This window comes from Thermobia domestica, chromosome 13, assembly GCF_964235325.1.
Source record: "Thermobia domestica chromosome 13, izTheDome1.hap1.1, whole genome shotgun sequence".
NCBI classification, from domain to species: Eukaryota; Metazoa; Arthropoda; class Insecta; order Zygentoma; family Lepismatidae; genus Thermobia; species Thermobia domestica.
Genome location: NC_137466.1, coordinates 122,099,215 through 122,115,383, shown reverse-complemented (window position 1 = coordinate 122,115,383; position 16,169 = coordinate 122,099,215). Strand labels below are relative to the sequence as shown.

General features: G+C 36.2%; 1 protein-coding gene across 22 annotated transcripts in view; it reads left to right on the top strand.

The window, feature by feature from the left end:
• Positions 1-16,169, top strand: part of l(1)G0196 (inositol hexakisphosphate and diphosphoinositol-pentakisphosphate kinase) — a 331,048-nt gene that overhangs the window by 139,636 nt on the left and 175,243 nt on the right. For all 22 annotated transcript variants that reach the window (XM_081736359.1, XM_081736372.1, XM_081736379.1 and 19 more), the window contains 3 exons: positions 6,941-7,042; positions 7,985-8,175; positions 9,071-9,265. In XM_081736359.1, coding sequence (XP_081592485.1) covers positions 6,941-7,042; positions 7,985-8,175; positions 9,071-9,265 — 488 coding nt within the window. The remainder of the gene's footprint in view (positions 1-6,940; positions 7,043-7,984; positions 8,176-9,070; positions 9,266-16,169) is intronic.

Sequence of the window (16,169 nt, the reverse complement as noted above, 5' to 3'; positions counted from 1 at the left end):
AAACTGTACATCCAAATATTCACGAACACAATTACCACTGTCTTCTAGCAACACGATACAGAGGAACACCACCGTGGTGTTAGAAGACGGTATGTCTCATCTGCAGATAAGAGAGATGGCAAGATATCTTCTTCCAATATTCGACGATACTCGATTGCTGTTAAATTAACATTGATTATAACATTAGTAGATTCGATCCTGTGTATTTCTGTTCAATAGAGGGCTAAATAATAACATTCTTATCATGGGGTTCGATTCATATGTCACCGTTCCCTTTCGTGATGAGTAAAATCATACAGGTTCCGATTCCTCTACCAAATCATACGGTGTTATCTACAGGGTGTTCAATATACAATGAAACCCGGAGTTTGGGATAGTAGAACTTTTGAACCTTAAGTGATATACGAATAATGGTTATACCAAAATGAAGCCTTGTTCATGCATATATTTTTAAACTAGGAAGCAACGATTGAAGTACACTAGGAACCACACACTGTTACCAGATGTAACCGAAGGTGTAAATCAATTTTTTTATTTCTTCTTCTTCTTCTTCTTCTTCTTCTTCTTCTTAATAATAATAATAATAATAATAATAATAATAATATTATTATTATTATTATTATTATTATTATTATTATTGCAAAACATGTAAATTGACTCACAACTCATACGTATGGATGTTCTGTCGTTAATTTTCAGCTTGTTTAGTTGGAGTAGCTTGGAAAGTATGGAACAGAAAAAAGAATTTTTCATTTCCACTGATAACTAATCGGATGAGACCTCTCTAAGGGGGAACTGGAAAAATCGTAGTTTTCATAAATTAACACTCTGAATTGGTAACCCTGCTGATGTTTCAGTGCATCAAAAGGTGTGTTAAGGATCTGTCTACATTATGCAATTCCTGAAAACAATGAAAAACAAACTTTGAAATTATCATGATAAATTTTTTACTTACAAGCACCCGGCAACACTGCGATTCATTTCTATGAAGCTATTTAAAGCAAGAGGTATACAAGAACGATTCTCGAACTATTCAAGACCTGGAAACGAACATTCGTAGTGCCATTGAGAACATTGACACTTCTAATCTCAATAAAGCTGCTGCCCACCTGGTGAAACGTGTGAACCAGTGTTTGAATCAAAACAGGGGACACTCCCAGCATTCGCTGTAGAGCTGGTAACTCATTTCTGATAGTAGCAGTGTTGCCGGGTGCATGTAAGTAAACGTTTTATCATGATAATTTCACAGTTTGTTTTTCATTGTTTTCAGGAATTGCATAATGTAGACAGATCCTTAACACACCTTTTGATGCACTGAAACATCAGCAAAGTTGCCAATTCAGAGTGTTAATTTATAAAAACTACGATTTCCCTAGTTCCCCCTTACAGAGGCCTCATCCGATTAGATATAAGTGGAAATGAAAAATTCTTTTTTCTGTTCCATAGTTTCCAAGCTACTCCAACTAAACAAGCTGAAAATTAACGACAGAACATCCATACGACAGTATAAGTTATGAGTCAATTTACATGTTTTGCAAAAAAAAAAAAAAAAAAAAAAAAAAAAAAAAAAAAAAAAAAAAAACTTCGGTTACATCTGGTAATACTGTGTGGTTCCTAGTGTACTTCAATCGTTGTTTCCTAGTTTAAAAATATATGCATGAACAAGGCTTCATTTTGGTATAACCAGTATTCGTATATCACTTAAGGCTCAAAAGTTCTACTATCCCAAACTCCGGGTTGCATTTTATATTGGACACCCTGTAGTTCGATTCCTTAGTAAGAATTAAATGTAAATGTGTGATTAACACATAAAAGATTGGCAGGAGTAATACAGGTCATCAGGGTCAAACTGACTATCTCTAGAGTCCATTCAGGGACCGTGGACAGAATCAGTAGCATTGTCAGCAAGATCACATCACTGTATTTCATTTAACTTGATCTTACCTGTAGACACTTATGAAAGCATCACTTAAAAAAAAAGTAGTAGTATGAAATTACTATAACTGAATCACATTGTTATGAATGTAATATTCACAATTGAAAATTAAAAAGAAGGATTTTAAACACCAAACATATTTTCTTATGCGTCACACTTTCACACAAAAAAGGAATTCACTTGATTAATCAAAAGAAATAGTATCACCAGACAAACATTATACTTTGAATGGAATTTCACTATTGTTGATTCAGAGACAAGATATAGTAAAGAATTTCAATGATTATTTTGTGCCCGTAAAACATACGACACTCGAGAAAAGCGAGACGCGAACAATGTTCCTTTCTTTGCCTTCAGTCGAACATTTTCAAAAATCCAAGCCATGTCACAACGACCTTAACCCTTTCACTGTGGAAGGCGACGGAAAAAAATTTCCCTAACCTGCGAATGTCGATTATAGTCGACGTGTTAAAATTTGTCTGTATCTTGGGTTTGTCGATTGTAGTCGCCAAAGGTTTTCTGTGTGATTTCTATTGTTTATCGAAAACAATAGAACACAAACAAAAATGAACGGTACAACTTTGGCGACTACTCTCGACAAAGCCAATATACGGACAAACAAATTTTAACACGTCAACTATAATCGACATTCGCATGTTAAGGAAATTTGGTTCTGTCGACAAAATTCGACTTCCTCTGTGAAAGGGTTAAAACAATCGGTTTCAGGCATTCTTTAAGTTTTGACCTACATGTTAGAACTGATTTTTAATAAGATATTTAGGTTAGTTTTCACATACATTATTTCTTGTCTTGATTTTCTGCCATGATCTTCTTGAGCGCCCAGTGGAGAGTAACTCCTTCTCACACAGAGTTGCCACACACTTGCTGACATTATAGGTGGGCGGACAGATATGAGAAGATGAGTGAAATCGTTGTTTCTGTTTTTTCATATTACTAGGAAAAGATTAATTGTCACATGGCATGATTAACGCCTTTAGATTTTCACTAAAACGGGAATAAACGGTTTTTACAAGGAACTATTTTCTTACTGTTTTTCTTCTCTTCAGTTGACAGTTTTCCACTTGGGCAAGAACTGCCATACATAGGACGTAAAAATTATTTTTAGATATACATCACTGCACAAACGTAGAAGGCCTCCTTATTAGGAAATCGCAGCCTGGGCGCTTGAACGAGAATAGAGAGAAAAAGAAGAAAACGTTCTTGTGCTTACTAGCTGTTTTGTAACTTGAAAAGAAAAAATGAGCTGTGAACATCCTAAGAGCCTATACTTATATGATAAACAAAGGACCCACAACACGGGTCTCCCACACCACATCACACCATTACTTTTCCAGGAACTCCAGCAGATGCTTCACACCAGTAGGGATTGGTTTCCAACCAATAGCGAAAATTCTGTTTGTTCACCGAACCAGAAATGTTAAAGTTTGACTCATTTGTGAATAAGACGTCGTAGGCGAAACGGGGATTTTGGCCTATTTGCTCTGTTGCGGATTCCACAAATTCCAAACACCAAACGGAGTCATTCTCTAACTGGTGCTGATGCAGTTATAGCTTGTAGGGGTGCGCAGGGACAAAACAGGCATGATGGATGTGTGACTAATACCACTTTCCTGCGACAAAGGACGAGTGCTTCGATTCGGACTCTTGCTAAATGATGTCAATACTGCTATTGACGTTGTTTCGTCAGTCGCGTGCATGGCCTGCTTGAGTTTGGTTTGTTGCTTACGACCCTGTTTGACAAAATTTCTTGATAAACTTGGTTGCTGTTGTATGGCTAATGGGTGCCCTGTCTGGCTGACGGTGTTAAAATCGTCAGCAATGACCCTTGTGTTTCGCTTTCCTGACATCAAAATGGTCTCCACGTTCTGCTTGCATCATAGCCACGTTTCTTGGTCACCTAAAACGATACAGCAAAATGAAAAGTCATAACTTCGTTATGGTAAGTGGTAAAGCAAACAGAAACACCAGAATTGAATTGAATATCACAACATATTGTTTTCATATAAGAAAATGAAAGTAAATTCAAAATGGCAGATTTTAAGACAGATGGCAGATGGCAGATGTCGTCCGTCGACATCACATGTCCTAAAAGTTCTTCCCCGCCTGTATTACTAACCTACAGTGTTACTTTTGCAATTATTTTAAAATCCTCCATTCTATTTGGGTATTTCCACACTCTTGAACTACCCTATAATATATGTATCTCTGAATGTTTTGACTTGGTGTGGAATGTATGACGTTAACATCGGAGGTTTGTATATATATTGGTATTGGTACACTTCTATTAATTATCAATGTGAAATACTGTGTTTGGCAAACTGAAACGTATCCAAGTCACACTACTTTGTATAAGGGAAGAAAACAAAGTTCTCCCCCATTTTCTATATTTCGAAAATTCTGTTTCATTATTGATATATCCGTTCCACGTGATTTGGCATTTTTTCACTTTCCACTGGAGTGTATGAGAGGAAGTGTATTTATTTATTTTATTCTGCCATGACTCATGTAATTCCGACCTAACCGTCCTCTGCCCTTCCTATTAGCAGTCATTATCACCGTACAAAAGTTGGTCCGGATTGATTGAGCTCTTTTCACTGTAAGAATTTGATCTTTCGGTGATTATTCCTCCGTGCACTTGCAATTCCTAATCTGACTACCCTATCTTTCTCCATCAGTAATTGCCATCACCATACAAAATTTGCTCAGAATTGATTGAGTAGTGCAGATGTGATAGTTGGATAACCAATTTACGTGAATTGGGGAAGAATTGAACTATGCTTACTAATATTATTTTCTCTAATAAAAGTTGATCTAGTATCAGTAGTATGCATATAATAATGCAGAACATACTGTATGGACAGGATATCTGATGTACAAGCGCTTTGAGCTCTGTAAACGACGGTGGGTGTCATTTTGGAAGATGGAAGTATTCACTGTATATCATCATGAAGATGTTGAAGAAATGGCCACAGCTGGTGCCTGAGAGTGTTAGTTGATGTTTACATTTATCTGTATGGCTGTACCCAAGTTATGGTACGAGAAACCTCCATACCTCTAAGAACTTCTAGCTTGGATGAAATGTTTATTGAACTTTGGTTTACTACTCCTTTCATAATTGGAATACAAACACACGTTTTATCAGAGTACACTACACGTTATAGTCTGCTACAGTTATGTGTTCTTGAGTCCATTGAAGACATGCTGTAGTGAGAATTGGCCTCTATTATGATACTCGGCTCCAACTCTATTGAACGAAATTCCCTTTACAATGTTCTTCCTTTCTTAGTGGGTTCGAGTTCAGCAATTCCCATTGGGTTTAGTTAATCTAATATAAATAAAATAAAGAGTTTGTTTGTGTGTTTGTCTGTCTGTCTGTGTGCGGCCTGGGGACAGACGAGTGGACCGAGAGTTACCAAATTTTGGTCAGGAGTACCTTGGTCCAAGCCCCAGATCAAGGCGAAGTTTTTTTTTTTTCAAATTTCGAACCAGGGGGATCTCATAGGGGCGTTTATCGGGACCGGCCTGAGGTCACCGGAGGAGGGATACCGAGACATGTAAAAGTAATCCAAAATGACCGATATTAGTGTCAAATCCATAGTTTTCGCGGTCGCTGAAATGAATGGTGGTACTCCCACAGGCATTAGCTTCCAAACACAGTCCCCATGCAAAGAATGGGTATATATATATATATATATATATATATATATATATATATATATATATATATATATATATAATATATTTATATTTATTTATACCAGGAGAAAGACTTGTCGCCGGCCCATCTGGATTAAGATCTTTTTGCGACCACATTTCTGACAGTTTTACGTTCACATTCCATTATAGAGACATTAGAAAGTCCGCTTTGATACATCAATAAATCGAGCAACTCAATTTGCTAGTGGCCATTGGCCCATTTTTGGCTAATCTTTGCATCGATACATGGTGACGAGCTATTTCCATACAAATAACTGTTATACTCAACCAGTTAACCATGGTGATGTGTTATTTAGTTACAGTGTACCAACGAAACGTGATGTATAACGATAGTAGCGAATCAGTGTTAGTTTTAGATGGGAGTGATTTTTTTTTCGTTCAATGTGCTTTTATCCCCTTTAGTCTGAAGGAGACGAATGATTAATGATTATGATAAGATAAAAATGTGGGAGGAAACTAGAAAAACAACCGATACGATTTTGTTCTCCAAAAGTGCATATAGTATGGGTTCGTACCAGAGATCCTTCGTACCAGAGGTGAGCGCTCTACCACTGAGCCACCTTGTGCCCCCTTCCCTCTCAAAAGTACCAGTAGGATTTGAATGTCCGGCTAAATATTAGTACAAAAATATTACTGTACTATAACATTATCTATGTTTATTAATAACTAATATAACTTTACTTTATAATTATATGAAATAATAAAACGCAAAGAAAGGAAGTAATTAGAGAAGTAGAATCAGAAGAGAACTATCTATTGAATATGATATTAACAATGAACTCAACGTGTAACGACATCTACACGTAGAAGAGCTCTACGTGTCACCTGACTATTTGGACATATAAACTAGACAGTTCGTATTAGGCTACATAGCATCTTAGTATCCGACAGTGATCGACTAGATTGAACACAGAAGTATTGCCATCCCTTTGGAGGTGATTCTTTTAGGGCATGGAGTGACATCAAAGAGTGAGTTAAGGATCGAGTTAATTTCTGCAGCGAGGAATTGGCATTACGAGGTAACATTTTTTGCGCGGTTCACCTTAGACAAGGAGAACAATCCTGCTTGTAATAAACTGCGTCTGTATCATGTGATTTCATTATCATTATCTACAGTATCTTGTTGTTAGAGAACCACAATAATAAAGTAGCTATTTCACTTTTGAAACGTCTTGTGTGATGAGTATATATAAAATAATTTAAATTCTTTATAAGTTTGTAAGTTTATACCTATATGAATTAATTCTTTGTTCTTCTTTCTTTCAGATCGGAAGCAGGAGCAGCGTATATTCTCCGGAATCACGTGTTCGAAAAACAGGATCTTTCATCTACGAAGATTTCATGCCAACAGATGGGACTGACGTGAAGGTATGCTTAGAGATCGTTGTTCTTGGTATATATATATAATATTCCTGAAAGTGTGATAAAAATTAGATATCTTAGAACAACTAAACCGTATTGGAAAAAGCTGTCACAGTTAATTCAAAACTTCAGAAAAATATAATTAGAGTTTTTGAGTAAGCTAGTGCAGCAGGTAACAGGTATGCTTTTTCTTTATCGTCAGTGGTTATAATAATTATTATTATTATTATTATTTTATATCATCATATTCAGTTGTTACCAATCCACTGTTGAATGAGAGATTCTCCCCATTTTCTTTCCAGAGATGTTGTTAGCTGCTTTTCTTGCCTATGTACCTAGCTAGTTTCTTAAAAATGTCTGCTAGCATTTGGTTCTCTGACCCTGAGAGTCCAACGCAGTTGTCTTCCGTCCGTTCTTATAGCTATCTGATCCGCTTATCACCACACCCTTGACTTTTACTTGAAAGAGAATCAATTTCTTTGTTTTTATATCTTACAGTTTTTTCAAAGAATATATATATATATATATATAAAGCATTTTGTATAATGGTATCTTTTGGTTGTTTATGCATTCAAAATGCATGTTTCATCTCTGTTTCTCTATTGAAAACAGGCATAGTAGAAATTTCTCATGTCCGGTTTCAGTATTAGATCTCCATTGAGCGAAAATTGTAAGAGAGAGAGAGACTATAACTATTTATAGATTCAGCATTCCAAGAATAGGATCCATTCCGGGCTTATTTCTGGCTAATATCTTTAATATTGAAAAATATTAGATGCCTGTAGTTTGTAAACCTAATATAATTTCACAATGTGAAACAAAAGTCACTTGTTATCATTATTGTAGTACCTGGAGGTATCGTATACTCTACTGCTTAAACTCAGAGATTCTATTTGTTTATATTATTTGTTTCACACACAACGTTAAATGTATATCGTGGCTTTTCAGGTGTACACTGTTGGCCCAGACTATGCCCATGCAGAGGCTCGTAAATCGCCGGCTCTGGATGGGAAGGTGGAACGTGACAGTGAAGGAAAAGAAATTCGCTATCCTGTAATACTTAGTAATGCTGAAAAACTGATCTCAAGAAAAGTGTGCCTTGCTTTTAAACAGACTGTTTGTGGATTTGATCTGCTGAGGTAAGTAACACATTATGTTGGTTTACACTAATTTTAATGTATTACTGTAATGCAAATTTATGTGTACTATGCGCAAATAGTGTATCTTTAAAAAAGAAAATGTGTAAATCGTTAATATCATACATATAGACATCCAAAAATATTATTTGAGTGATGTTCCTTGTACAATACGGATTCTGAAGACGTGTGATCTAAAGAAAAAAATAAATTTATTGTACAGTTTTGCGTGTCTCATATTAGAATACTGTTTTCGTGATTTTCTTTAACTCATGTGACAGGTAATAATTTGTGGAATGATAAAGTGGGATGAAACAGGAAAACCCCGAGAGAACCCACAAACACGATGTTGTCCACAACATACTCAATTATCCTTGGATCTAATTAGGAACCCATCGCACCAGAGTTGAGCGCTCTACCACTGAGCCACCTTGCCTCCTGTTATTGTGCTATCGAGGTTTGAAACCTCATAGGGGATTAAGACTTATTCTTTATTTACTAGCTTCGTCGTTAATGATATTTTAATTGTTCATTAATATTCTGTTAATACACGTTAGTGAGAATCCCCGATTAAAGAAAATCATTATTGAAGTTATAATTCTTTACGTATTTCTTTTTGTCTTGTTTTTGATAGAAAATTATGTATAATGAAAGCTTTATGCTATACTATTACTTATTATCCTTATGTTCTTATTACTTATTATCTAATATGTTCTTTAGAAACTACGAAGGCAAATGGACTCCAAAGTATGTACTGAAGATGGCAGCAATCTGTTGCTGAAATGATTATATATGAGAAGTTTCAGTGCATAATTCGAGATTTAGCATTTCCTTAATTAATTAGGTCAGGTGCATTTAGTGATCTTCTTATAGTTATATTTTGTTCTTTCATTTTCAGAGCAAATGGAAAATCTTTTGTGTGTGATGTTAATGGCTTTAGCTTTGTAAAGAACTCGAATAAATATTACGATGATTGCGCCAAGATTCTAGGAAACATGATCCTACGAGAATTGGCACCCACTCTTCACATTCCATGGTCAGTTCCTTTCCAGCTGGACGATCCACCAATAGTGCCAACGACATTTGGAAAAATGTAAGTTATTCCGTACATTATTAACATATTAGAAAAAATATTTCGAAATATAATATATGATTAGATAAATAAACAAGTAGGCCTTCTTGTAGTTAGAAGTTTAAAATGTGTTCTGCCACATTAAATTTTGAAGCGAATTTCAAAATTTAAATTTAGATTTTTAACGAATGACTGTAGCATATGTAAATAAATTAGAACTCAAAATTTTATTTAATTATGCAGTTTATTGCGATTCAGCTGTATAATTTGTTGCATGTCTTAAGGAGACTTACACCTAAAATAATCTTACAATAATAATTCTACTCAGAGTTTTCTTACTGAAAACCTCTCCAAAGTGGAGAAGGAATATTGAGGTAAAATAAGTACTTACAAGAGGAATATTCCAGACTTCATAGCAGAGATGACGTTTGTCGCATACATGAGGAATTCACGGGTTCTGTTAATTGTAAGACGCAAACGCATTCGGAAAATAACTGAACTTATTTTTCTTCGCAACTAAAGAGTAGAAATAAAAGTTTAATGTAGCCAACTGTCTTACATGCAAAACATGTATCAAGACCTAAACGCTGAAAAGGCAATTTATCTTGAAAAAGAAAAACACAAAAAAATATCCAATAGCTTCCACACATTACTTTCGCTTGTGTGTACTGCACTTTTTAACCTTATCTAATTATGAGAATAGAAATTTATTGAAATAACCAAAAGAACATATGATTTTCAAACAATTTATTATAATTTTCAGACTTATTATTTTTGCAGGAAGAGAGAAGACTTCTAATAATTTAATTTTCTCTAACAAATTTTATTAAAGAGAGTAAACAGATCAAATTGCAAGATGGTAAGGTTTCACTATTGGATTATTCGATTATAAATGGTCGAACACTCCCCAGTCGACCATCTGGGATTTAGATGAAATTTGGCACATAGGTACCTACGTCCCACGTAAGAAACCATGTAATTTTGTTATTTTCTGTCTCTACCAGTTCTTGAGAAATTGACTTAGAATTGAGGCAGTCTGCATCGTGACTTGCTAAACACACTGATTATTTAAGTTTTCAATGAGCAAGAACTCGGTTACTAATTATGTTACATGAGTCAAACTTTTTCTGCAATAAATACAGGGTGCGGCAGCGTTCATAGTAGGATATTAAAAACACACCATCAGGCAGTAACTGTAATTTATTTATTACCTCTTATGTCAATTAATAGTTAAAGATATGCCATTTACTAATGTGTAAGTCATTGTCCATTGCGTGGATTACATTTTGAATATGACTCCTGTCAAATGATGCTCCCTCTGCATAACACATTCATCTAGATGGCGTTGGAAGCTTTCCATAACTCGGCGTAACGTATTCCCTGGGACATTGCTGACGGCAGTTCTGATGCGATCCTTCAACTCAGGAATGGTGGCACAACGTGTTCGGAAAACTTCTTGCTTCAGGTAGCCCCAAAGGAAAAAGTCTGCACATGAAAGATCAGGTGAGCGAAGCGGCCAGGAAATGTCACCAAAACGGGGAATTTCTCTACCTGGAAATGTTTGTCGCAAGAAATCCATGCAAATTCTGGCTGTATGTGAGCTCGCTCCTTCTCGTTGAAACCATAATTGTTCCACATCCACATCGACCATACCTAATTGGGGAAGAACGAAGTCTTGCAGCATCTTTAGGTAGCGTTCACTGATGACAGTTACAGCAACGCCGCTGTCATCCTCAAAGAAGTAAGGGCCAATAATCCCAAAGGAAGCAACTCCACACCACACTGTAACGTGAGAACTGTGCAAAGGCTTGATGTGCAGTGCATGTGGGTTTACATCACTCCAATAACGCATATTCTGTTTATTCACTGAACCACATAATTCGAAATGAGCTTCATCTGACATCAGGATGGTGTGCAACATTTGTGGATTTTGGCGGAGATCACGCATGGTTAAGCAGAATGTTTCTCGTGAAACCCAATCGCGAGGCCTAATTTTCTGAACAATCTGCAGCTTATATGGGTGAAAATGGAGATCTTCGTGCAATATTCTCCTGAATGAGCGATCGGACATATGCACAGTTTGCGAATGACGACGAGCAGATATTTTTGGGCTACGCAATATTGTAACACGAACATTTTCCACGGCTTCTGGTGTCCGCACAGTTCTTTCACTTCTTCCCGGTTTGCCATTGCAAATAGAACCTGTTGTTCGAAATACACGTACCCACCTCACAATGGTCCGTCCATCTGGAACTTTCCCATGACGTCCCAAGTTGAAATGTTGCCGAAATAGACGCTGGGTAGCAATAACAGAGTCGTTATTCTTGAAATAACTTTCAACAACAAAGGCACAATGCTGTGCACTCCACCGCTCCATATCACTGTCACACTCGAAATGGCAGCTCATTAGTACACGAATGCAACACTAGCTGGCGCGCATTCATGCAGTACGTCATTGTACTACGCAAGTCAAATTACGCCATGAACGCTGCCGCACCCTGTATATGGATCGTTGTAATGAAGTAATAGGTTAAAAGTGGCATGACCATTTTATGTTCGGATATATAAAATGTCAAAGTCAGCACTTTTTTACATCACCGTTTATAAAGTTCATTCTTTAACGTGTCACAGATTTCCTAGATAAAACAAGTGTCTGTGTTTCTGTGCAGTACCTCACAGGGTAGTGAACTATATGCACCAATAATGCAAAGCTATTTACACTTTATTTACAGGATTTATGGGAGGTTAAAGTTGATATCATTGTAAAAAAAAACAAACTTTTTGCTTATTTTCAGAGCCCTATTTAACTATGTTTACAGTTAAATATGAGTGTGATATTTTGGATAAACATTGCTACTTATGTAACAAACAATTTGTGTGAACTTCAAGACCCTGATGTATTTCCTTCCATCGTAAATCATGGCCTTTGTCAACAGGTGTCCGTAATCTTTCAGGTTTAGAACGGATATGGAGAATGGAAGTAAAGACGTACGTGTGCGCCAGGTGCAATTATTTACACTGGTTGTGCACTTGAAAACATATATTGTAAGACTGTAAGAAGAAACGACCTGTTATAGAAAGAAATTAATTGTTACAAAATAATACAGTTCTGTGGGTCAAAATTACAGTTCAGTAGTAGTAATAGGAAATTAAGCATTCAAATATGTAAAGAAAAGACATGCAGACAAAGTGAAAAGGAACATAATAAACCTGTGGAACAGGTTACGTAAGCAAATGATACGTGCATGTTGTGAAACATAAATGATTTGAAATTGTAGAAACTTATATGAACTAACACTTTCAAAACAACATACGTTTCTTTACTTTTTAAGACATGCTAGTACTTTTTGGTAATTTATAATTCAGTCTGTATGTACGTCCACTGCTATCTTGTAATAAAGGCACTTCTAGGGTATAGGTAGCATCATGGAATGGTATCCAGACTTCATCTTTCTGCAGTGGCCATGACAGCACAGAGGACTCAGCTGATAGCATGAAATTCACACATACATCTTTATTTTCACATGACACTTCGTTGACCACCTACTGTCATACATGCATGCAACGTACACACCACTATGAAGCTTATGTTGCCATTCTTCTGTTGCTTCCACCAGATACACTGTGGTACCAAAATCGTCTGCTGAAATTATCTTCATGAGCACTGTGTTTGCCTCAGTTGGTACAAATGCGTGGTGAGAGCGAATTCCAGGAATGATCTTCAAGTTTGTATGTTTTTTCTATGCATTCACTTTCCCTCGAGATATCTTCAGCAGACACATAAAAATAGTGTATACCTTTAATGTTGCTGTCAGCTCATTCGCACATTCCTTGTGCAGTAACAATTGGTCTTGTAGGTGACTGAGGACTGGCTCTGGCTGTCAATTTCTTTGTAGTTGCTCCTACACCATCACATGGGCTTTTGCTGTAGGATGTTGCAAAATAGTGCCATTTTGCTTTGATTCTGAAGACAGTTTCATGCTGACATAGATTGTAAATGTTCTTGTAATTTTTATATTGTGATCCAGTACCATCACTGAAGTAAATTTTCTTATAAATCTATCTATCTTGAAGAATTTGTGTCAGGTGTGTCATGAAATGCCTTAGGAATATACAGACAGTAGTAGCATTATGCTGCAAACTGTCTGATATGCAACAGAAATTGATACATTGCAGGGTTCCATTATCATTCCAGTACACCACGAAAGGATGCACAGTAGGGTGTATCGAAAAAAACTTTTTTTCGAAATGCGGTTACGGCTAGTGCGGATTTTTGGCCAAATGGCATCAATAAAACGTATAAAAAATCTCAACTCGATCAGACAACTCCTTCTGCTGCCGAGTAGAGCCCAAATATTAGAAAAAATCAACAAAAGATTCACTTTTCAACTGATTTTCAAAAATTTTCTTTTAAATATTTTCTATATTTTTCGGTCTTTTAAATTATTGAAATAGCACTGGAAAGGAGAAATAAATACAAAAAAACAAATTTATTATGGTTATTTCTGTACACGACAAGCATAAAAACCTAGTTAATTATTTGTAAAAATGCACTGATTTTCTGGCGTATCGTACAATTAAATTTTAATATAAAATTATTGAAGTCTCTTGAATAACGAAGAAAACACTTTAGTGCTAAATTCTAAGAGCAGTAATAGTATAAATAATTTGCTCCCAATGCCGTAATTGGCTCAGGGAATTGATAGTCTTAGAGAGCACTATTACGTAACCAAGGCTCAAGCTGCATACCTGAGTAACGTAAAAACTTCACTTCAGAAAGCAGAGCTAATTGTTTTACTGGACTTTGCCGAAAATTACACGTTCGTTATACAGGTCGATGTCCAGGGATACTATTGAGAGAAATCCCAGGCAACTGTGCATTAGGGTGTATCGAAAAAAACTTTTTTTCGAAATCTGGTTACGGCTAGTGCGGATTTTTGGCCAAATGGCATCAATAAAACGTATAAAAAATCTCAACTCGATCAGACAACTCCTTCTGCTGCCGAGTAGAGCCCAAATTTTAGAAAAAATCAACAAAAGATTCACTTTTCAACTGATTTTCCAAAAAATATCTTTTAAATATTTCCTATATTTTTCGGTCTTTTAAATTATTGAAATAGCATTGGAAGGGAGAAATAAACACAAAAAACAAATTTATTACGGTTATTTCTGTACACCACAAGCATAAAAACCTAGTTAATTATTTGTAAAAATGCACTGATTTTCTGGCGTATCGTACAATTAAATTTTAATATAAAATTATTGAAGTCTCTTGAATAACGAAGAAAACACTTTAGTGCTAAATTCTAAGAGCAGTAATAGTATAAATAATTTGCTCCCAATGCCGTATGCATCTGCTTATCACGCTAGATCACCTGCCGCCCACCTCTCCCCAAACGCCTCTTCTCTTGTACTTGCCCAGCTGAAAGGATCGGTCTTATCAGTCGCCAGTAGTCAACCAGCTGTGTCGAAAGTGATTGTCGCTGCTTGAGTTATTTATTAGTGCTGTAGGAAATTTTAACTAAATAATTTGTTTTCGTGTGAAGTGCAGTATGTAGAAGTGAGAAGAGTGTTTCAGTTGTGTTAAGTACTTTTTATTAGGAAGAGAGTGACAGATACGCTGACGTTATGGCATCGACAAGTTTTTTACGGTCTGACGTTAGGTATAGCATTTTTGGGACACCCAAGGAATTGGGTAGAACACAGCTACCAACCGTTGAAATGTATTGAGACAATACCTATGGGAGCGAGAAGAAAAAAAATGAGAATTTGGGGATCCCGGAAAGAGCCTTCAACAAAGGATTTATCTTCTATCGTCGCCAGGAAGATTGTAGAAAATTGAGATACGCCTCAATCTTGTGGTTCTTTCATCTAGAAGAAAAGGCGCCTCTAGCACTGGCACTTTTCTTCCTTTTTCGCAGTTGCAGGCAAGAGGATCGGAACACTTACAAAAGGCTATATCAAATGAAATATTTTTGGCAGACTGTTGAAAATCAGCAATTCGTTTCGCAGAAGTTTGGAAACCGGGCTTTGCTGAGTTTTGCAAGTCAGGAACAATATTATGGTACTTCAATATCATTGCAACAATCCTTCTGACACTGAAAATTGCTTCGCCGCTGATTGAGGCGTAATCTCAATTTTCTACAATCTTCCTGGCGACGATAGAAGATAAATCCTTTGTTGAAGGCTCTTTCCTGGATCCCGAAATTCTCATTTTTTCTTCTCGCTCCCATAGATATTGTCTCAATACATTTCAACGGTTGGTAGCTGTGTTCTACCCAATTCCTTGGGTGTCCCAAAAATGCTATTCCTAACGTCAGACCGTAAAAAACTTGTCGATGCCATAACGTCAGCGTATCTGTCACTCTCTTCCTAATAAAAAGTACTTAACACAACTGAAACTCTTCTCACTTCTACATACTGCACTTCACACGAAAACAAATTATTTAGTTAAAATTTCCTACAGCACTAATAAATAACTCAAGCAGCGACAATCACTTTCGACACAGCTGGTTGACTACTGGCGACTGATAAGACCGATCCTTTCAGCTGGGCAAGTACAAGAGAAGAGGCGTTTGGGGAGAGGTGGGCGGCAGGTGATCTAGCGTGATAAGCAGATGCATACGGCATTGGGAGCAAATTATTTATACTATTACTGCTCTTAGAATTTAGCACTAAAGTGTTTTCTTCGTTATTCAAGAGACTTCAATAATTTTATATTAAAATTTAATTGTACGATACGCCAGAAAGTCAGTGCATTTTTACAAATAATTAACTAGGTTTTTATGCTTGTGGTGTACAGAAATAACCGTAATAAATTTGTTTTTTGTGTTTATTTCTCCCTTCCAATGCTATTTCAATAATTTAAAAGACCGAAAAATATAGGAAATATTTAAAAGATATTTTTTGGAAAATCAGTTGAAAA